General features: G+C 42.7%; 1 protein-coding gene across 1 annotated transcript; it reads right to left on the reverse strand.

Annotated features, from left to right (window-relative positions):
- Positions 1-739: 739 nt before the first annotated feature.
- Positions 740-18,009, reverse strand: LOC311241903 (uncharacterized protein C7orf57-like). Its single transcript, XM_084330848.1, has 8 exons — positions 17,912-18,009; positions 16,976-17,042; positions 13,694-13,870; positions 12,546-12,636; positions 11,210-11,336; positions 7,883-7,953; positions 6,874-6,977; positions 740-2,123 (listed from the first exon to the last, which is right to left on the reverse strand). Exons 2-8 carry the CDS (start codon positions 17,016-17,018, stop codon positions 2,065-2,067), a joined length of 672 nt encoding a protein of 223 aa, XP_084186974.1. The 5' UTR covers positions 17,019-17,042; positions 17,912-18,009; the 3' UTR covers positions 740-2,064.
- Between the last annotated feature and the right edge of the window lie 1,915 nt (positions 18,010-19,924).

Raw genomic sequence — 19,924 nt, forward strand, 5'->3', positions numbered from 1 at the left:
TGTCCTCCTCCATGTTTACGTCTATCATCGTTATTGTTATTTTGAGCATGCGGGTCAGTTCAGGAGTGTGAAGAGTTCACACTCGAATCGGATATTGGCCAGATTTATAAAAATATATAATAATGTCAACAGTCAAACAAAAAAATATCAGATCTGTGCAATAAATCAGAATTGAGCACTAAAGCTTGCAATGTGAACGCAGCAGAAATTCTGTCAGCCACTGTATAGGCCATTTTGCTATATTTTACACTTCTCTAGGCCATTTAATGTAAACTTTTATAGCATTTATAACAGATTGGATGAAAATATGAGATGCCACAATCAATAACACTGAACACTAATCTCTCCAGCACACATCCTCACTTACTCTCACCCCACACATGCATACAAAAAGGGCACTATAGTATATATATTCCTCATTGTCTTTATTCTTAAGCTTAGCATTGTTATTTTATTCATATTACCTTTGTATGTCTACTCTATTTTATTTGTATTTTTGCACAATCGAGGCAGACATGGCCACCTACATTCCACTGCATGTCTTGTATGTATGTGACAAATAAAACTCTTGAATCAATAGTTACTGTAAAATATAAACATTTCCTCTCTCCATTCCAGACACTTGGGACCACATAATAGAATAGCAGTGTGCAATTATACATATTACAATCAGCTGTTCCTAAAACAATTAATTTCCTATAATGAAAAGCAATATACAGTAAAAGTCTGAAACGGCCATGAAATCACGAGAGCACAACAACTACATGCACATGCCCCTTTATTTCAGTGACAATTTACTCAAGAATGAGTGCACTCATCAAGAAAAACAGGGTATTTACATTTAGTAGTGTTGTTAGGTGGAACTGTCCGTACTACAAATGCCTGTCAGAACCAAATGTACCGTAGAACACTGAACACACGGAAGCTGCGTCCTTGTCGAGTCTCTTTGGTCTATACAAGAATCTGTAAACATTCGTGTTTTCAAGCGGAATTATTGAACCTCTGGAAATGTTTTAAGTACCACTTTGCAAACGATAACATGGCAGTTTGAACGGACCCCCCCCCCCATATTTGCGCGAAAACGGAAAATGTCACTAACTCGTGGAGTTCGACCCGAAGAGACTTGAAGAACGCAGCTTTTTAAATAGTGGAAAAATACACGGACAGTTAACCCGCATGTTAAAAGTAAAACCATACTTCAAAAATAAATAATAAAAAAAAAGCAAACAATATCAGAACATGATACATTCGCCATTCCCTGCTATGTGTGTACTATTATGCAGATTTGACACTGAGCTAATAAGAACATCGCAAAGAGCTATCTACACCGATGCCTACAAAGTCATAACACTGGAGGAGGAGCAGAGGGGAGGCACCGATTCGTTGGCACGTTAAGAACCCACTTTAAAATAAAAAATAAAATAATTAAACCAAAAACCCGGCGGCCTCCCATCGACCGGTGAATACCGCCGGGACGGTCTTCCGCCGTCTCCTCTGCTCTAAGGGAATGCCCTCTCACGAATGGTCATAATCAACACCCCCCCCACCCAGCAGTAGAAACACTCGAGCCAAAAACATCTCTTCATAGCGTAGAAGGCCTTGGTCATCGCAATCATCATCACAAACAATATATTTTCACATTACTGAAACCAACACTTCATTAAAGCACGAACACGTGTGTATTTTTTTCTTCCCCAGCCATTTTTTTTTTTTTACTAAACTCGCTCTTCGCGACAACTCGCCGGTCGGGAGAACCGAGAGCGACTATACAGGATCAAGATGTCCGCCAGCGTCGATAAGGTGTATCAAACGACATCCACAAGTTGTCTTTTGTTCTCCCCTCTTCTCGTTCATGAATTAAAAAAAGGGAAATAAATACATACAGAGACGAGAGTACCGTTTTGCGTGAAACAAGAGTACAAAACCTAACAGTCGGTGGATGTACAGTAATGAGTGAACTCGAGAGGGAGGTGCAGAAGAATGGTGCGTTTCCTTCGTGGATCTGTGACACTGTGACCACTTTTCAGTGTTGGGGACCCCCTCGAGGCGAGAGCCCTTCGCTCCCTACTCCAGATCGTCCACGTCCTCCGTCGCTACAGTGCTCGTCTGGTCCGAGGTCACGCCTGGAACAACAAACAAAACAAAAACATCAATCAGGTCAACATTTTATCACAGGGTTTTGGTACAGATCTCCAAAAGTCAAATTCAAGTGCCGTCGAAAGGATTCCCAGCACCTCACGGCCGCGAGAGAGAGAGACAGAGAGATGGAGAGAAAGAGAGACAGACAGAGAGATAGAAAGAGAGGGAAGGAGGAGAGATAGAAAGAGGGAGGGAGAGGGGGAGAGAGGGGGAGAGAAAGAAAGAGACAGACGGGGAGAGAAAGAAAGAGACAGACAGAGATAGAAAGAAAGAGACGCACAGAGAGAGATAGAAAGAAAGAGACACACAGAGAGATAGAAAGAAAGAGAGACAGACAGAGAGAGAGATAGAAAGAAAGAGAGGGAGGGAGATAAAGAGAGATAGACAAAGAGAAATAGAGCGAGAGAGGGACAGATGGAAAGAGAAGGTGCTTTCACACCAGAGCTGTTTGGTCCGGACCAGAGTTCGTTTCCTCGGATAGTCTGCTTGGTTTGGGGTGGTGTGAATGCTCTGAAGAACTCTGGTGCGGACCCAACAAGTGAACTCTGGTCCGTCTGAAGACGTAGGTCTCGGTTCGCTTCCATGTGAACCCTGGTGCGTACTTTTTTGGTGTGAATGCTCATCGGACCAAACGCATGACCAAATATAGGAAGCACCCGATAAACTGTGCATCTTGGGTAATAACAGTTTTTTATTATTATTATCTTGGGTAGAAGGAACACCGCGGCACGCATTCACTGCAAAACAAGCACGCGTGAAACATGTCTCGTGGACAGACGTGGGCGAATGACGAGGTAAAAGCCCTGATAGAAATATGGTCAGATGAGCAAATTAAACCGCTGCTTGTGGGCACTCACAAAAACAACGAGGTGTATAAGTTGTTTAGCGAGAGAATGATGGCAATGAGCTTCAATGGATCAATGTCACATCAAAATAATATATTAAAGTCCGTGACTTGCTTCGAAAAAGTGGGAGTCCGGGGGAAGAGAAAGACAAGTTCTCTTGGTATGATGACCAGGACGTTATACTTGGCACAAGACCCACATCCAGCCCGAAACATATCGTTGAGTCTTTCGAAGATGAGACCCATCAGACGGCATCACCAGCACCGCCACCGACTGAAAATTGTGACGCCCCCGCTGATCTGGAGTCAGACAGAAGTGGTAAGAGTTTTTTTTGTGTGATCTGTATTTCTGTGTGTCTAGTACAGTGTTTCTCTCTTCACTTCACGCCAGAGCTCTTTAGCCCTGCACCAGATGGAAACATTAACCCAGGCAAACTTGTAGTCCAGAGGGCTCGCAGTTACACACACGCGCGCGCACACACACGTTAGGGCTCGCAGTCTCACACACACACATTTCCACTCTCTATTGTGTCCAATAGACGAGCGCCCTTTTCGACCGCGTGACATTGTTCAGAAAGTTTAGTGCGCTTGACAAATTGCAATGTAAATGCAGAGCGAACCAAATGAAGAATGCAACAATGTTGCAACTTCACCCCCCGAATCACCAAAACTATGTGTGAAAGCGCCCTTAGGCTGACAGAAAAAGTTTGCAAAAAAAAAATCTGACCTGCATCTGATTTAGGACCACAAGTGAAAGTCAGATCTGAGTCACATATGAGCAAAACATAATCTGATTTGGGCCACTTTCGCCTGCAGTCGATAAGTGGATTAATCTGTGTTATTTTTAGTTTATTTACTTTATTCAAGCCCATCGAAAGCCCTGGGTCTCTTCGCTCAAAAGACTACACTCAAATTGGGTTGCACCAAGTCCTCGCGTCAATAACCGCCCTTTTCCGACACACTGAGATTTCTATAAGCTCATATTTAGCTAATAACACTTAAACTCATTGGTAAACAAACGTAGTATACACTTTGACTGCTATTTTGATAGGGTTAGGGTCTTTACTCTTGGCTACATTTGAAAAAGAAACACACGCAACATCACTTAATACGGACTGTATTGATCCATTTGTGACGTGAAATAAATCTTGTACCGGGCCGATCAGGCTTAAGAGGTTATGGTGGCAATGATCCACTTTTTTATTAGTACTGAATCCATTACTTTTACTGAACAGTATAAACGTAAACATGTTAAAGGTGCTATAGATAAAATCTTTATGTAGAGTAACCATTTTCTTTCTAATAATATATCCACAGAGCTTTTAGAAAGGTGCAGAATAAAAGTACCGTAATCTTCGCACTATAAACCGCACCTGAATATAAGCCGCAGCAGCTAAATTGAATGATGTGTACATATATAAGCCGCACTGGACTATAAGCCGCAGGTGTTTTAATGTTTAATTACCATATGTAATTAGCATTGGGACACAATACTGTCGGACAAATAAGTAAGGGATGATGTATAGCTACGAGGTCATTGTCGTAAAATAATTGACCGACAGAGTTTAGAACACCGAGGCGCAGCCGAGGTGTTTTAAACGTCAGTGAAGGTCAATTATTTTGCGACAATGACCGAGTATAGGCTATACATTATCCCGCTTATTACATGGCTAACTTACTAACAATATACCTAATTCATCGACAAGACGAGATCAAATGCAGACGCAGTTGTTCTGTGGCTCTGTCAGCCCAAATAAAGTGATTATTATTATCGGCAGCCGGCAGGTCTGTGGTCTGATTGCATGACTGAGTGCAGCTGTGCATATGCTGAGCAGCACTGATACAGTGTGTGTAGTGGGCTTGATTGGTCCAGCTGTGCACAGCGGTCATTATTGTTTGGCAGAGGTCAGTTATCGAGTAATATCGGACCTCTGACAAGCGCTATTGACCAATCACAAGCAAGCATTTCGGCGAATGTGAAAACGCCATGTAATAACAAGAATTAACTCATTTACAAGTTGTATTAAGTTTAGCAAATAAGGAAACAGATAAATAACATTTCAATGCAGTCAAAAAAGCAATATTTCGATTTTTACATTTTTGGGTTTGGTCACGTCGAGTCACATAAGCCGCACTGTTATATAAGCTGCAGGGTAGAAAAATGGGGGGAAAAGGCGCGGCTTATAGTCCGAAAATTACGGTATTGTATTAATTTGAATGAGCGATTATCGATTAATAAAATCACAAGATCAATCATCCCCCAATTTAGTCATTATGCCAACCAGGGGTCTGCAATTAAGTTTGGCCTCAGGATAGGAATTTTACATTGGTTCTCCCAGCCGACGTGACCATTTCTAGCATTTCCATTGGCTATAGTGACATAGATAATGATTGTGGAAATACAACAAATCTACGAAACCACTTACTGAGACATCACCCAGACGTGACATATGCAAAAGCCAATGTTCCAATAAAAAGTACATTCATGCAACACCGTTTTTTGCTAGACGTTCACAGAAAGGTAGAGAAACTAACGTGGCCCTAATGCGTTCTGTTTTATGGCAATAACGTTCAGGTTTGTGGGAGATAATCCCAGAAAAATAAGAGAAATAAAAAAGTTAATCCAGAAGTCAGATGATTGACAGGGGCTGGCGTGAGCTGGGTAGGGTAGTTTTTCTAAATTCGAAAGCCCATCGAAAGCCCTGGGTCTCTTCCTTCATCCGGATCACTCTAGCCGTCCCTGGCTCATTTGCCTACATTGGAATTGCAATGCCGATCGAATCTCACAAGGTGGCAGTATCGCCTACCTTTTGAACTCTGATAGAAAGGGATCAGTATAGACAATGAATGAACTGGACTATCAAGACTCGCTCTGAGGGGGAGGAGCTCTTGCAAAGCAATCGCTAGCAGATCTGCTCGCCTCAACCTATAGTTTCCCTTAAACACGCATAATTACATATAAACGGGTAATCACGATCGCCGATGGGATCATTGGAATTATTCTTTTTGGAGTACCTTCTGGCTAAGGTAAGGAGCCCCTATGTCTGTTTTACCGTACCTGAAACATGTTTCTGTAACGATCAGTGTCTTACTTTACCGGACCAAAACCAAGCGTTTTCTAACAATCGCATTTTCGGGGTAAGATTTCGCGATCTATGGAAAAAGACTGGATTATTTTGGAAATAGGCGATGTTTGGCGTGTAATAAACTACAAACTACAGTGTGTAGAAACAAACTATTTTTTTTTTACATGTTGGACTAGAAATAGTGCTTGTCAAATGAGCCATACTATTGTCTCCATATAGCTATAATATAGAATATACAATAGCTCCGCAAAGATCGTTAAATATCGTGAAAATGATCAAGAAAAGCTGGCACTAGTCAGTGCAGATGGGGAAAAGGGCGTGGCCGTCAATGAGTTAAGAGGTTAACCCTGTGAGGCCCAAATAAAAAAGACATTAGCAACTTCAGAGGCCAGAGGGTGGGACCTATAAACACATTTACTATCCAATAGCATTGTGAGGCTGAACAACAGGATCCATTGACTATGTACATGTGCTTAAAAGCTTTTAAATAAACATTTAGAGACTTTTTTTTTTAAATGGCTAAAAGTGATTTTGTAATTTTGCAACCATGGGTCTCACAGGGTACTTTTAACCCTGTGAGGCCCAACTAAAAAAAGACATTAGCAACTTCAGAGGCCAGAGGGTGGGACCTATAAACACAGGAAGGGTGCCGTGACTGAAAAAAAGTTGAGAAACGTTGGTGTGGCTCTTTGTGGTACCACAGTAATTTCTTTGGCTCTTAGTCTCTGACTGGTTGGCCACCCCTGATCTACTGTATATCAGTAATCAATTCATGCCTATTGACAACCAATCTATTAGTCGTACTTGAGGCGTCGTCATCGTCGTTAGGGGACTTCTTCTCATCCTCCACGTAGCCGAAGCTCAACAGCTTGGACATGCTCACCGGGGGGGCCTTCTTTTCATAGGACCTTCAGTGGGCAACAAAAGATAGAAATATTAAATATCGTTACCCCCATACGATAATTGCCCAAGTAATTTTTCAAGATTTTTGGAAAAGAAGAAAACACATTTTCCAGCAAATGTGTAAGAGTTTTTCATTTAGAAAATAAGTTCCACAAGGTGCATCAACAAGTTTGCAAAAATACATGATTGGCTGAGGACATAGGCACTAAGCCAGGGTGATGCAGCAGTGTGAGGAGAGCACAGTTAGGCAGAAATCTCAATTTGGCTAAACAATTAGGCAATTATCATATGAGGCTAACGATATACAATGCCAGTAAATGACGGTGTGAACAGTTCTGACATTATGACACCGTCGCTTAGCATTGACATTTTGTCAAATAATTTACTATGGCGTTCACAGGAAACTATCAAATTTAAAAGCAGAAGTGAATTACCTGTATGAGGTACTGTGCCAGTGTTTAGACAAGTGAGCGAATGAAAGATGATGTACATTCCTGTTTATATACACACTATATAAATAGCCATTTTAATCTATATATATCCAAAAACTAGAAGATATAACACTTTGTTTAATGCCAAGCTGTAATCTGTATGTATGTAATCTGTATTTAGATTATGAAATGTAATGTGTAATGTAATAATGGACCACTGCTACAGTATTTTTGCTGTCTTATAAAGCCATGAGGGTTGGGCACTTTGTGTGCATGACACAAAAATAAAACGATCAATCATAGATCCAATTAGCATAATAATCAGTAGCTTCATTATATATATTCTATTTAAATCACTTGTTTCTCCTGCATCCGTGTTATCCTGCATTACTCTCCATTTGTCTAATGTCAAACTCGATCCCTTTTCATTTACACTGCCAGGTCAACCGAATGTGGGTATAGGATAGTGAAATACTCACATTCTCTTATATTTGCCGGCTTGATTTATAGACAGACCCTCCAACTCACTGGAAGGACTATCCGGAGACGACTGTTGATAAGAAAAAGAAAAAAAAGAAGAAAAAAAACATTAGATTAAGTCAAATAAGGGAAAACATTTTGTTGTGCTCTCTTTCGATATGATGTTAAAGGTGCAATTCACCTTTGCACATAATCTCGCATATAAAATCACAGCATATAAAATCATAACAATAACACAACAAGACCAGGCAAAAAGCAAGGATAATAAATCAATTAAAGGATGTACAACTTGACTGACAAAGGTTAGAGATCAATGTTTTAAACTCTGCAACAGAGGAGAGAATCCCAAGCTTTAAGGACTGTTGAGTTCATTCCATGAGCTAAATGAGTTTGAATATGGCCACCAGTGATGTCATTGGGGACATTGAATCCTTGCGTTGTGTTAAATACAGCTCAATGAAATGATGAGGTAGCAGTCCCTATAAGACAAGGTGTTGCTATTTTTCATCTACATCATTTCATGGTGCTGTAATTAACATAACACTGGGATTCAATGTCCCCAATGACATCACTGGTGGCCACATTCAAAATCATTTACTCCCAATAACTGTCAAAACTGTGTGCAAAACGGTTGAGTTTGAGAGAGTATGTGAGAGAGTATGTGCAAAATAAATCAGCATAGTTCTTTTTGGTGAAGTGGCCCTTTAATTAAAACGGGTGATTGAAAGAAAAGTGCCAAGCTTGCACAAACATACACTGGGATCAATGAGACGTGTATGCATGGCAAGTAGGGGATGCAGCTACAAACACAAATGGACAAAATGGATGCCACAGAACAATGGGTTTTACTGTTGCTTTAACGTCTCCGTGCACAGCCGTGCTCGGGACGGACACGTCTTCATGTGGCGTGTGAAAAAGGCATGCATACACTTTGCGGCCCATTGCATTAGCATACACAAAGGCAGTGAAATACATGGGTGAAAGATGGGAGGGAGAACGTGAATGAGCAAAAGAATGAAATGATGAGCGACCTCGCCGCCGTTTGGCGAGACCCCCGGTGAATATTACGCCGTGCAAAAGTGGTTCAGGACAAACATGAAAACCGCCCAGACTGTTAAGATTTAGTTGACTTTTAATGAATGTTATTTATCCCGTCTTCCTTCAGGATACACAAAGGCTCTCGGTATTCTCTTTATAACACAGGTTTATTGGCATAAACGGCTAAATGGTTACAATTCGGTTGCTCTCGGGTCTGTCAGGACAGACGACTCACACCTTCAGCCACATCCAGCCCCCAACCCATGCCCCCCCCCCCCCTCCTAACTCACCCCCCCCTTCCTTATTTCCTCCCTCTCACCTCTTTCTAACTCACCATGGCCCCCTCCAATCCTGTACCTGGGCCATTTTACCCAGAACACCCAGCTCTCCCGCTATAAAGACTAACTAACATGTTGACGCTTAGCGTAGCTAACTAACATGTTGACGCTTAGCGTAGCTAACTAACATGTTGACGCTTAGCGTAGCTAACTAACATGTTGACGCTTAGCGTAGCTAACTAACATGTTGACGCTTAGCGTAGCAAACTAACATGTTGCCGCTTAGCGTAGCTAACTAACATGTTGACGCTTAGCGTAGCTAACTAACATGTTGACGCTTAGCGTAGCCAACTAACATGTTGCCGCTTAGCGTAGCTAACTAACATGTTGATGCTTAGCGTAGCTAACTAACATGTTGACGCTTAGCGTATTGTCAGGAGCAGAAGTAAGAATACACTGTTCTTTCATATTAACACGCAGAATAAGGTCCAAGTGAATTTATACCTATATAATTGTCTTAAAAGAACATGCCAACATTTTGGGAAATAAGTCTCTCCCTCCCTCTCCCGTCCTTTTCTCTTCACCCATCTCCCTATCTTTTTCTCTCCCCCTCTCTCTAGCACCAAGTGATTTCCTTTTTTGCATTAGTAACTTCAGAATGTTATCTTTCAAAAAAAAGACCAGGCTTATACATGTGCTATACGTATAAAGATAAGCTTTGCAAAAAGTCCTCAAGTTCAAGTTTTAAAAAAATTGCCACTTTTCTGGGTGCCTGTTAACACTTTGAGTGCCAGCAGGGGGCTAGATTGATGAAAAATTAATGGATATCGATAATAAAAGCAATAACGATTAAAAAACTAGACTTCGTCATTGGCACTCAAAAGCATGGCATGAAATAACGAGTTTCTCGTGGCTGGCACTCAAAGTGTTAAGAGGACTCAGGTTAACACACTTATTATCTACACATGCACACACCCACTGCACTCACAGAACTTGAAAATGCACAGATTAGAATTAAGAGAGTATGTGTGTAGTTTGTGTATCTGTAAATATAACTTTGCAGTAAAATAATTAGAACAGTAGGAGTGAGTCCCAGCTGGTAATTAGACACAGAAGCACCTCATAAACCCATGTCTCCAACTCACTCACCCACGGTTAGCCACTCTGCCCCTAGTGGCCACTCACGCACGTGGCACTTTGTTCATACTGCAGGCAAAAGTGTCCCAAATCTGATTTATTTTGCTCATATGCGACTCTGATCCGACAGTGTGAACAGCACAAATCACATGAAATCTGATCGGGCCACTTTCATACGTGGTCCCAAATCAGATACAGGTCTGATCTTTTGCCATGCTAACTCTGAACTTTCATGCAACTTTTACGTCACTCTAGATTGACATTCTCCAAATAAAATGTTTAATTTGCGCACGCGGGTCAGTTCAGGAGCGTGACCCAGTTCACACTGGAATCCGATATTGGCCATTTTTTTTTTTTTTTTTTTAAATAACATGAACGTGCCAAACAAAAAGAAATCCGATCTGAGCACTAAATGAGAATTGAGCACCAATGCTTGCAGTGTGAACGTGGCCATAGTTTCGATCCGTGTGACTAATCGATACACCGGATGCGTCTTATTAAGCTTGCTCCCGCAGCCTGGAAAGGTGTCCTTCGATCTTCGTCGTAAAATCCATGATAAGTGACGACGACAGCGTCCCATTTTATAATCCATTCCCAAGATGTCTTACATTTACATTTAGTAATTTGGCTGACACTTTTATCCAAAGCGACTTACAAGTTATGTACGACAAGTCTCATCAGAAGCACAGACCGGCGGACTGAACACAAAACACGCTCTGTTCTGCCTCAAGCCCCTCGAAACGGGATGATTCAACTCAGGTGATGGATGGACGGATGAATAAATAAATAAATAAGGGAGATGATGGGTGGGAATAAAGACATCGATGCGGCGTCAATGTGTGGATGGGGTTTGACTAGATTAGATCCATTCACCTTCTCTTTATCATCGGTAATCAAATCAGTCTCCCTTTCCCAGGATGAACTGTTATCGGTGCCAAAGGGTGCTGCCAGAGGCTGCCTGCCGTCGGGGGTCGTAGCTTTACCTCCTCTTTGACCTCCGCTGTAAAGCACAAAAGCCATGTTTGACACACACAGCTGACGTTCCACCCAAACGGGCCGGCGGAACAGGACACATGGAGGCGCCGGCAGGGCCGACCGCGCAGCACGCGTTGGGAGTGTTACTTCTTCCATTTACCCCCCACCCAGGGTTCCCAGGTTTTCCAAGCACTATTTTTCCTTTTAACGGAACGGATACAACAGATTTTTTTTAATGGGCGATCAAAACTTTCTATGTGAATGGTTGATTTGAATTTCAAGGACTTTTTAAGCACCTTGTGGAAATGGGCTGTTTTCAAGGAATTCTAGGCCTACTTTTTTTGGTAAAAAATCAAGCACTTTAAGCACTTCGAGGACCTTGTGCAAATTTTGCCCACCGCTAGTCTAAAGGTCCTTGAAGGGAATTCTATAAGAAAGAAATCTCAAGATATTGATTAGGGATGCACCGATTACAAATGTTTTAATAAAACACCTTCATTTGTCAAAATCAAATGACCCGTCTCAAATCCGGCCCTCTTTATCGCGATCCTGTAATCGCAACTGTTTGCAACAATCAAACTAGAATCTTACGGGATTTTAACAATGATGTGGAACTGTTCCAAAACACAACAAAAGTCCATGCATCACCTGTGTATTTCACACATTTTAATAACCCATCACTGGAGACCTCTGTGCATTATATCATGATGGATGCCGTTAGATCGTTGAAATCTTAATTCTCCACATTCCATTGTTTTGTTAGAGATGAGGTTAAACAGGGAAAACATCCATTTCTGATGTTGCGGTCATATTGGAGGGCAACTGAAAAACAACACCATTTTCCACAAGCGAGGGGCTACCAAGTCCTACCAAGAATGGTCCCCCGGCTGGGATGAATAAAACAATTGTATTGTTTATATTTAATAAAAGCGATGCATGCACTTTCGGTAGATTTACAGGATCCGGAAAGGATCGGCTTTCAAGTACAATAAACGTCCAATTGGATCGCGAACGTATTTTTGGAACCAATGCCATTGGATTTTCCTTGTATGACTACAAGGACTTTTTGCCCGAGGTTCATGTGCAATTATAGGAGCTGCTCAACGCCCTCCGTTAGCTCTCTTTGATAAGATACACACGCTTCCCGTTACCTCCATGGCCAATTCGCATCACCATGCACCCATCTAGCTCTCCCAGCATGCAACACAGGGAGGTTTTAGTCCATGTTCAATACCTCTTGGCGTCACCAAAGAACCAGTCAGGAGCGTTGTAGGACTTCTTGTCGGACCTCGGGTCGTCGTCCTCCGGGTCGTGGCTCAGCAGGCCTGTGGGCAGACGTGGACGTTAAATTAAGCAAAAAGGGGAAAGAAAATGATTTCCTAAAATATATTAATATTATATATATTCCTATTATACTATATTTTTAAGTTACATAATTTTTTTTATAAAAAGATTCCTTGAAGCAGTATTTATAAAGTTTAAATAGACCATTTGGAACGAAATAGGATCATGACAAGTCATATGACAATGTAATTTGCACTGGAAAATTACACGGTCATATACTGTTATACCGTCAAAACTAAGGAAAATATTGATATATTTTGGTCATATCGCCCAGCCAGTATGTTAATAATTCACACTGTGGACTGTTTGATGCACTCTCGATGAACTGCTCGTTTTATGAGTCTTTTACAAAATCTATACCTGAATAAAGATCTTAGGGTTCCTAGAGTTTGCTTTGAACTAGGAAAAATATTTTCCTTTGATGCTTCCAACACCTGGAACGCCCTCCAACTGACTCTTGACACTTCTTCTTCTGCATTTAAAAGTATGATCTCCGACCACTGTGTGTCGACTTGTACCCATCTTAGTTGTTTTTTTATTGTTTATTCTTAGTTATTGTTTAACTCTCTCTGTACCATTTGCCCGCACAGAACTCTGAAAAACAGCCTTTTCCTATTCTGCCCCATCTACGTGGAACTTATTGCAAAAGGAACTGAGGCTCCTGAACCTAATTCCCATTGGGGGTTTTAAACTTCTTATATGCAATATCGAGACTCCATGGGGGCCTGTTCTGGTTCTTGCTCTTAATTTAATTGATCTAGATTTTAGCCTCTCTTAGATTTTTTGTTGAGTTACTTGTCTTGTATTTGTCTCGAACTTGTTTTATGTATTTGTTGCGTTTGTTTGGTGGATCAGGTCGCTCTTGTAAATGAGACTGTGTCTCAATGAGATTTGTACCTGTATAAAAAAAAGGTTTGAAATGAAAATTGTGCCTATATGTATGAAATTGGTGATAAACTGTGTCTTTGTTTTGTAAGCTAGCCATCTATGTAAATGAAGGTAACCTCAGGGTCTTACGAGTTGAAATAAAGGTTTCACCTCTCTGTCCTCCTTGTTTGGCCAGTTTGACGTATTCGGAGTCCGTGGCGAATATCCCCACGCGGCGTCCGCTGACCCTCTCTGCCGGAGCGCTTTCGTCCGCACTTTGGGACAATCCGGGAATCTGGGAAGTGGGGCCAGAGACTACTCCATTGGACGGAAGCGCCGGCTTAATGCCTGCAAGGAAAAGAGAATTAGACAAGGGCTCGGGTGCACTCACTTTAACACTACATCATATTTATTAAAGAGATTTGCACTACATTCAGTTTCATACCTCATTTGCATCTTGCCTTAAAAAAAAAAAAGGGTTTTGTACCTCATTGTCTGCATTTTTACTTCATTGTACTTAGGTTGTACTTAGTTTGTATATTGTATAGTGTTATTCCTCTTTTACTTACTTTTTACTGTATGAAGCACATTCTCAGGGGCTCATACAGAACCAAGCATTTCACTCAAATTTTATTCAAAAGGAAGATATTGATTTAAATATTTGTATAGCCTATATATCAAAGATTTATTGTAATTATATCCCGTGCTGGCACAAGCACTACCATAGCGCGGATTGGAGAGATAACACACAGATATACAAAAGTTATTTATAACGAAGTTTTTTAATCTTCGCTCAAGATCTTTTCTCTCTCTCCTTCAGCCTACCCTGATCTCACCTGGTCGGGGATAGACCCTTAGCTTAGTCTGGTTAGTTCAGTTAGGATGTCTGTTTATTGCTCCCATGTCTGCCTATTGCGCGGGACATGGGAGCTTTTCTAACCCGTGTCCCCGTCTCTCTGAGTGGATGTCTCGAGTGATAGTGTGGTGATAGATTGCAGCGACTGTTCTACCTCAAGAGCACCACTGATGCGGTGGATCTGCTTTATATTCGCCTGTTCTATTCTCCATCCATCCATCATCCGTAGCAACACTATAATATCACCGACATCCTGATGGGGGACAGCTCATCTGGGGTTTCTCCTGTGGTGATTTTTTCCCCTATTACTATGTTTTACGGAGTCGTTCCTCATCTTCATATTGGGAGAGTCGGGGGTGTTGCATATGTGGATTTTATGGTGGTTTTGTGATGTTTCTTCTTGAAACAGCACTGTGCAATACTACACCTACTGTAGACCTCAGTATATTTTTACTGGATTTATTTACTGTATATTTTATTCCATTTTTATTCTATTTTACTCTACTCTTATCCTAGGCAACTTGATTTGATTCGTTTTATTATTCTAATTCGTGACCTGTTCTGTCTAAATGTTTAAATGTTGAGCGATTTGCAGTGTCAAATTTCCCACGGGATAATAAAAGTATTTCTATTCTATTCTATTGACCTGTAAAGCCCATGGGGGCAATTCCTTCGGGCTATACAAATACATTTGATTAGCACCAGACTCCGGGAGGTAGAGTTAAATAAAAGCACAGATTTCGGTGGTCTGACCTAGTTGTTAGTTAGTCAAGCTTTTTTTTATCAAGTAGGGTCCATTTGATTTGGTAGTTCATAGGAAAACGTTTGTGATTTAATGGAAAAATGAAATTATCTGGGAGAGATAGTGTTAAGCTCTCCCGGTGAAAACTCCAAAGCAGTCAGTTGAAAAGAAGCGGCTGGTGACTCCACAACATGTATTGGGGGAGGCATGTGGTATTCTACACCGCCCCAGACCGACAGCAGGGCAGCATGTGGTAGTCTACACCCGCCCCAGACCGACAGTAGGGCAGCATGTGGTATTCTACACCGCCCCAGACCGACAGTAGGGCAGCATGTGGTATTCTACACCGCCCCAGACCGACAGTAGGGCAGCATGTGGTATTCTACACCGCCCCAGACCAACAGTAGGGCAGCATGTGGTATTCTACACCACCCCAGACCGACAGTAGGGCAGCATGTGGTAGTCTACACCCTCCCCAGACCGACAGCAGGGCAGCATGTGGTAGTCTATACCGCCCAGACCGACAGTAGGGCAGCATGTGGTAGTCTATACCACCCCAGACCGACAGTAGGGCAGCATGTGGTAGTCTACACCCTCCCCAGACCGACAGTAGGGCAGCATGTGGTAGTCTATACCACCCCAGACCGACAGTAGGGCAGCATGTGGTAGTCTATACCACCCCAGACCGACAGTAGGGCAGCATGTGGTAGTCTACACCACCCCAGACCGACAGTAGGGCAGCATGTGTAGTCTACACCACCCAGACCGACAGTAGGGCAGCATGTGTAGTCTACACCACCCAGACCGACAGTAGGGCAGCATGTGGTAGTATATACCCTCCCCAGACTGACAGTAGGGCAGCATGTGGTAGTCTATACCCTGCCCAGACCAACAGTAGGGCGGCATGTGGTAGTCTATACCTCCCCAGACAGACAGTAGGGCAGCACAACAACCACTAGGAAAATTGGCATAACGACTACATTGGGGGATGGGAGCAAAATGGGAATAATAATAATTACAAAAAAAGGCAAATTATGAGAAGTGGAATAAGAAATGCGGTTCTACTGAGGGTAGTCAACTGTTCCCTTTCTCTGCACACATTTCTACATTAAACATATCATGGAGTGGGTTGAATTATGGAGATTTAGCCATTTATAACACTATGTGGCATATTAAAAGATATGGTTTATGATATTAATCAATTGATTTCACAATCACTACAAATTACATGAAGAAATATTGTTGATTAACAAAGGTAATTTAAATATAGCTCTTTTTGCCTCCCGGGGCATGGGTAACCCCCTCCCCTCGAACTGCATCACAGCAGGGGATGCCTTTAAAAAAGGAACCGGCTTGTGTTATTACAGTCTAGTTGGCCATTTTCGGCCCTCTGGCCTACATCCGCATGGGTGATGCAGCAGAAGGGGAAAGAACGTGTCCTGTCCGCCAACGCGAGTGAAGAAATCACACTTTATATTTTATTCAAGCATTATTGTATTTTAAGAATTCTTTTTAGGGGATTTTATTGGATACGACAGCTAGTGACAGGAAATCATGGGTAGAAAGAAGGGGGATGAGACATGCAACAAAGGTGCTAGACCGGATTCGAACCCACGCCCCTCAAGAATTATTGTGCGACCACCCCCCTCCCACCCTACCATCAGTGGCTTCCACTTGAAGATATGGCCACAGACAACAACTGACTGTGCAGAAAACACCTGCAACCAAACTCTGCGTTGTCCACCTTACATAACCCACTTCTGCAACGAACAGAATGTTGGAAACAAGACGATGACATCATCCAGCCTTACAGTTTAGTCTCACCGTCTTCTGTAAACTAAGCCAGTGAACTTACCGCCTGGCTTGGTCCTTCGGTGGTTGGGTGCAGCGGTGGTCATTTCAGCGGATGATTCAAAAACGTTCTGATAATGTACAAAAAAAGAAAGAACAAAGCAGATTATTTTCATTGTAAATTCAAGGGTTAGTGTTCATCTAGCTTGGCTAATATGTTCAGCAGGGTAGCCCCCTCGGGTCCCTCCATTGCGTTGGTCTTGCAGGTGTGTGACCTGGATATTATTCACAGATCCAACAACAGGAACTCACTGTAACCTAATTATGATCCAAGACGGCTCATCATTCACTCCCCTCAAATCGAATCCATGTCACTGAGATACCAATAACGTTAGGAGCTTCAGACCCTTCTGTTTTGGCATAATGCAATTGGCCTAGTTGGAATCATGTTAAATTGCATCAGTTAGTCTTGGCTTTTGGGATTATTATTAACATACAAATCTTGGAACCGAGGTTGGCAACCGAAGCCCACAATAGAGGTTTGATACCTCGATTGATCATCCCGGGTGGGGGATGATGATGAGGTAACGGCTATAACTCCTAACGTTAAGAGACCAAGACATAATGTTCCAGTCACGATCGTGCAAAACCAAGCCACTCAAAAGTGAGTCCACCTGCAGACGACAAGCCAACCGGCACAATTTGCCAAACTAGTTATGTTAACGTTATAGCTACATCTCCCATGTTGCTGACACACATTTACATGCACAAATGCATCACAAGCATTTCCCCAATTACGTTGTTAGCTAACGTTACTAGCTGAAACAAAGCATCGCTAGTTTGTTAGCCACGCTAGCTAGCTAGCTTTCGCCGCCCACCGCTAGCTTAATACAGCTAAGCTAACATGACCGGTGCTATGGGCAACGAGCGAGGGTTTCAAATATATGTTTTACTAATTAATACGAGTACAGTCAGTACATGAACAATGCGGTTATCTTACATTATTCGCCACTCCTGGCTTTAACTGGGCTGCTGCTTCCTTACTGATGATGGAGAGCGACGCGTCAAATTAAATGAACGGTCGGAGTCTGCGCTGTTACTACAGTGTGTCAAGCCGGAATTCTACTTCCGGGCATACATTTACATTTATTTTCTAAATAAAAGTTTCCTCTGTAATTCAATTATAAACGGTTTCCTGCATGTACAACGTTTTTGAAAAAGGTTAGACAATGTTAAATAATAACACATGTGCATGTAATATAAAAAGTATATTATAAAGTATAATGCAATGTGTAATTATGTAATGGTGTATGAGATGATTGTGGACTTTAGGAGGTCGGGGGCCAGGGACTACACTACAGCCCCCTCAGCATCGACGGGTCACCGGTCGAGAGAGTGAGAGGTTTTAAGTACCTCGGAGTCCACATGTACATGACTTGATGTAGCCGGTGTGATCTAACCCCTGTTAAGGGATCACCCTGAGTGGGAGTTGAACCCCGGTTTCCCACGCCACGGGCGGCATCACAGACCACTGTACCAAGAGGTGAATTAACTTCTAAGTACTGGGTCTGGTTGCCTCTGGGGAGTGAGTTTACTTGCAGTACCGCTTAACGTCCACAGCCACTTCACTATACAAGTCCCTCGTGACTGTGGATAGACTGCGGTACCTCCGTTACACTCACCCCCCTAAACTCACTCCACCCAGGGCATCCGGGTCACGGCACCACGTGTAGCCGGTGTGATCTCGCTCTGCATTGTGTTTCGATCCGACCCCTGTTAAGGGATCGCCCTGAGTGGGAGTTGAACCCTGGTCTCCCGCGCCGCGGGCGGCATCACAGACCACTGTACCAAGAGATGAATTCACTTCTAAGTACTGGGTCTGGATGCCTCTGGGGAGTGAGTTTACATTTACATTTTTACATTTAGTCATTTAGCTGACAAGTCATCAGGAAGGGTACAACTCTATCAGCTGAGTAACAATGTTCATCAGAGTGTTGCGTGTTACAGTGTGTAGGTTAGTTTATTAGGACAAGTGCATGACAGTAAGGTTAGTTGGGGTTAGACCGTTAGATTATTTAATTTTTAAAAAATGTTCCCCCATTATTTCAGATAATGGTTGAAGAAGTGCGTCTTTAGTCGACGGTTCACTATACAAGTCCCTCGTGACTGTGGATAGACATGCGGTACCTCCGTTACACTGACATGGACCACACACATTGACAGTGTAGTGAAGAAGGCACGGCAACGCCTCTACTTCCTTATGCGCCTAGGGAAGTTCAAACTTGAAACTAATGTATCCCTGCCCACTTTGACAACCTAGGATGGCTTAGAGTAGACGACAGAGTACAGCAACTTGCAATGGGCCTGGTCTACAAGATACACTACACCACTAAGGTACCCATGATGTACATGTCAAAATACTTCCCAAATGTCAGTGAATACCACGACCACAACACCAGAGGGAGCTCCACAAATCATGTTAAACCCAGATTTGGCTCAAGCAAGGGACTAAACACGTTTCGCAATTATGCCACAACAATGTGGAACGCCGGGGCGGCTAGGTGGTGCAGTGGGCAAGGCACTCACCACCAATGCTGGAGACGCTGGGTTCGAGCCCAGCGCTCCACATTGCTTTCAGTTTGGCTGGTCGTTCATACTAATACATTTGGCAGTATTAGGGGGTGGGAAGCTGATGAGTGGGGATCGGACGTTGTGGACAGCGACTCCTACAGGTCGGTTGGTGCGCCTGCGCAGTAGAATCAGGAAGCGACGGGGGCGGCGTCCCTCCAAAGCGCAGACCCCTGATGCTGAAAGATCGCGCTGTGCAGGTGAAAAGATGCGACGGCTGCTACCTCGAGTACTGGAGGGGACTCGTGCAATGTATGGCTTACACGTCCACATTACAGCCGGCTTGTGGGAGGCATGAAACAGCGTTCGAGACGGGGGAGGGTTGAATTGGACGATACGAAATTGGGATGGGAGAAAAAATAGAAAATGGGAGAAAAAGTGGATA

This window comes from Notolepis coatsorum (assembly GCF_963971535.1).
Source record: "Notolepis coatsorum genome assembly, chromosome: 1".
NCBI lineage: Eukaryota > Metazoa > Chordata > Actinopteri > Aulopiformes > Paralepididae > Notolepis > Notolepis coatsorum.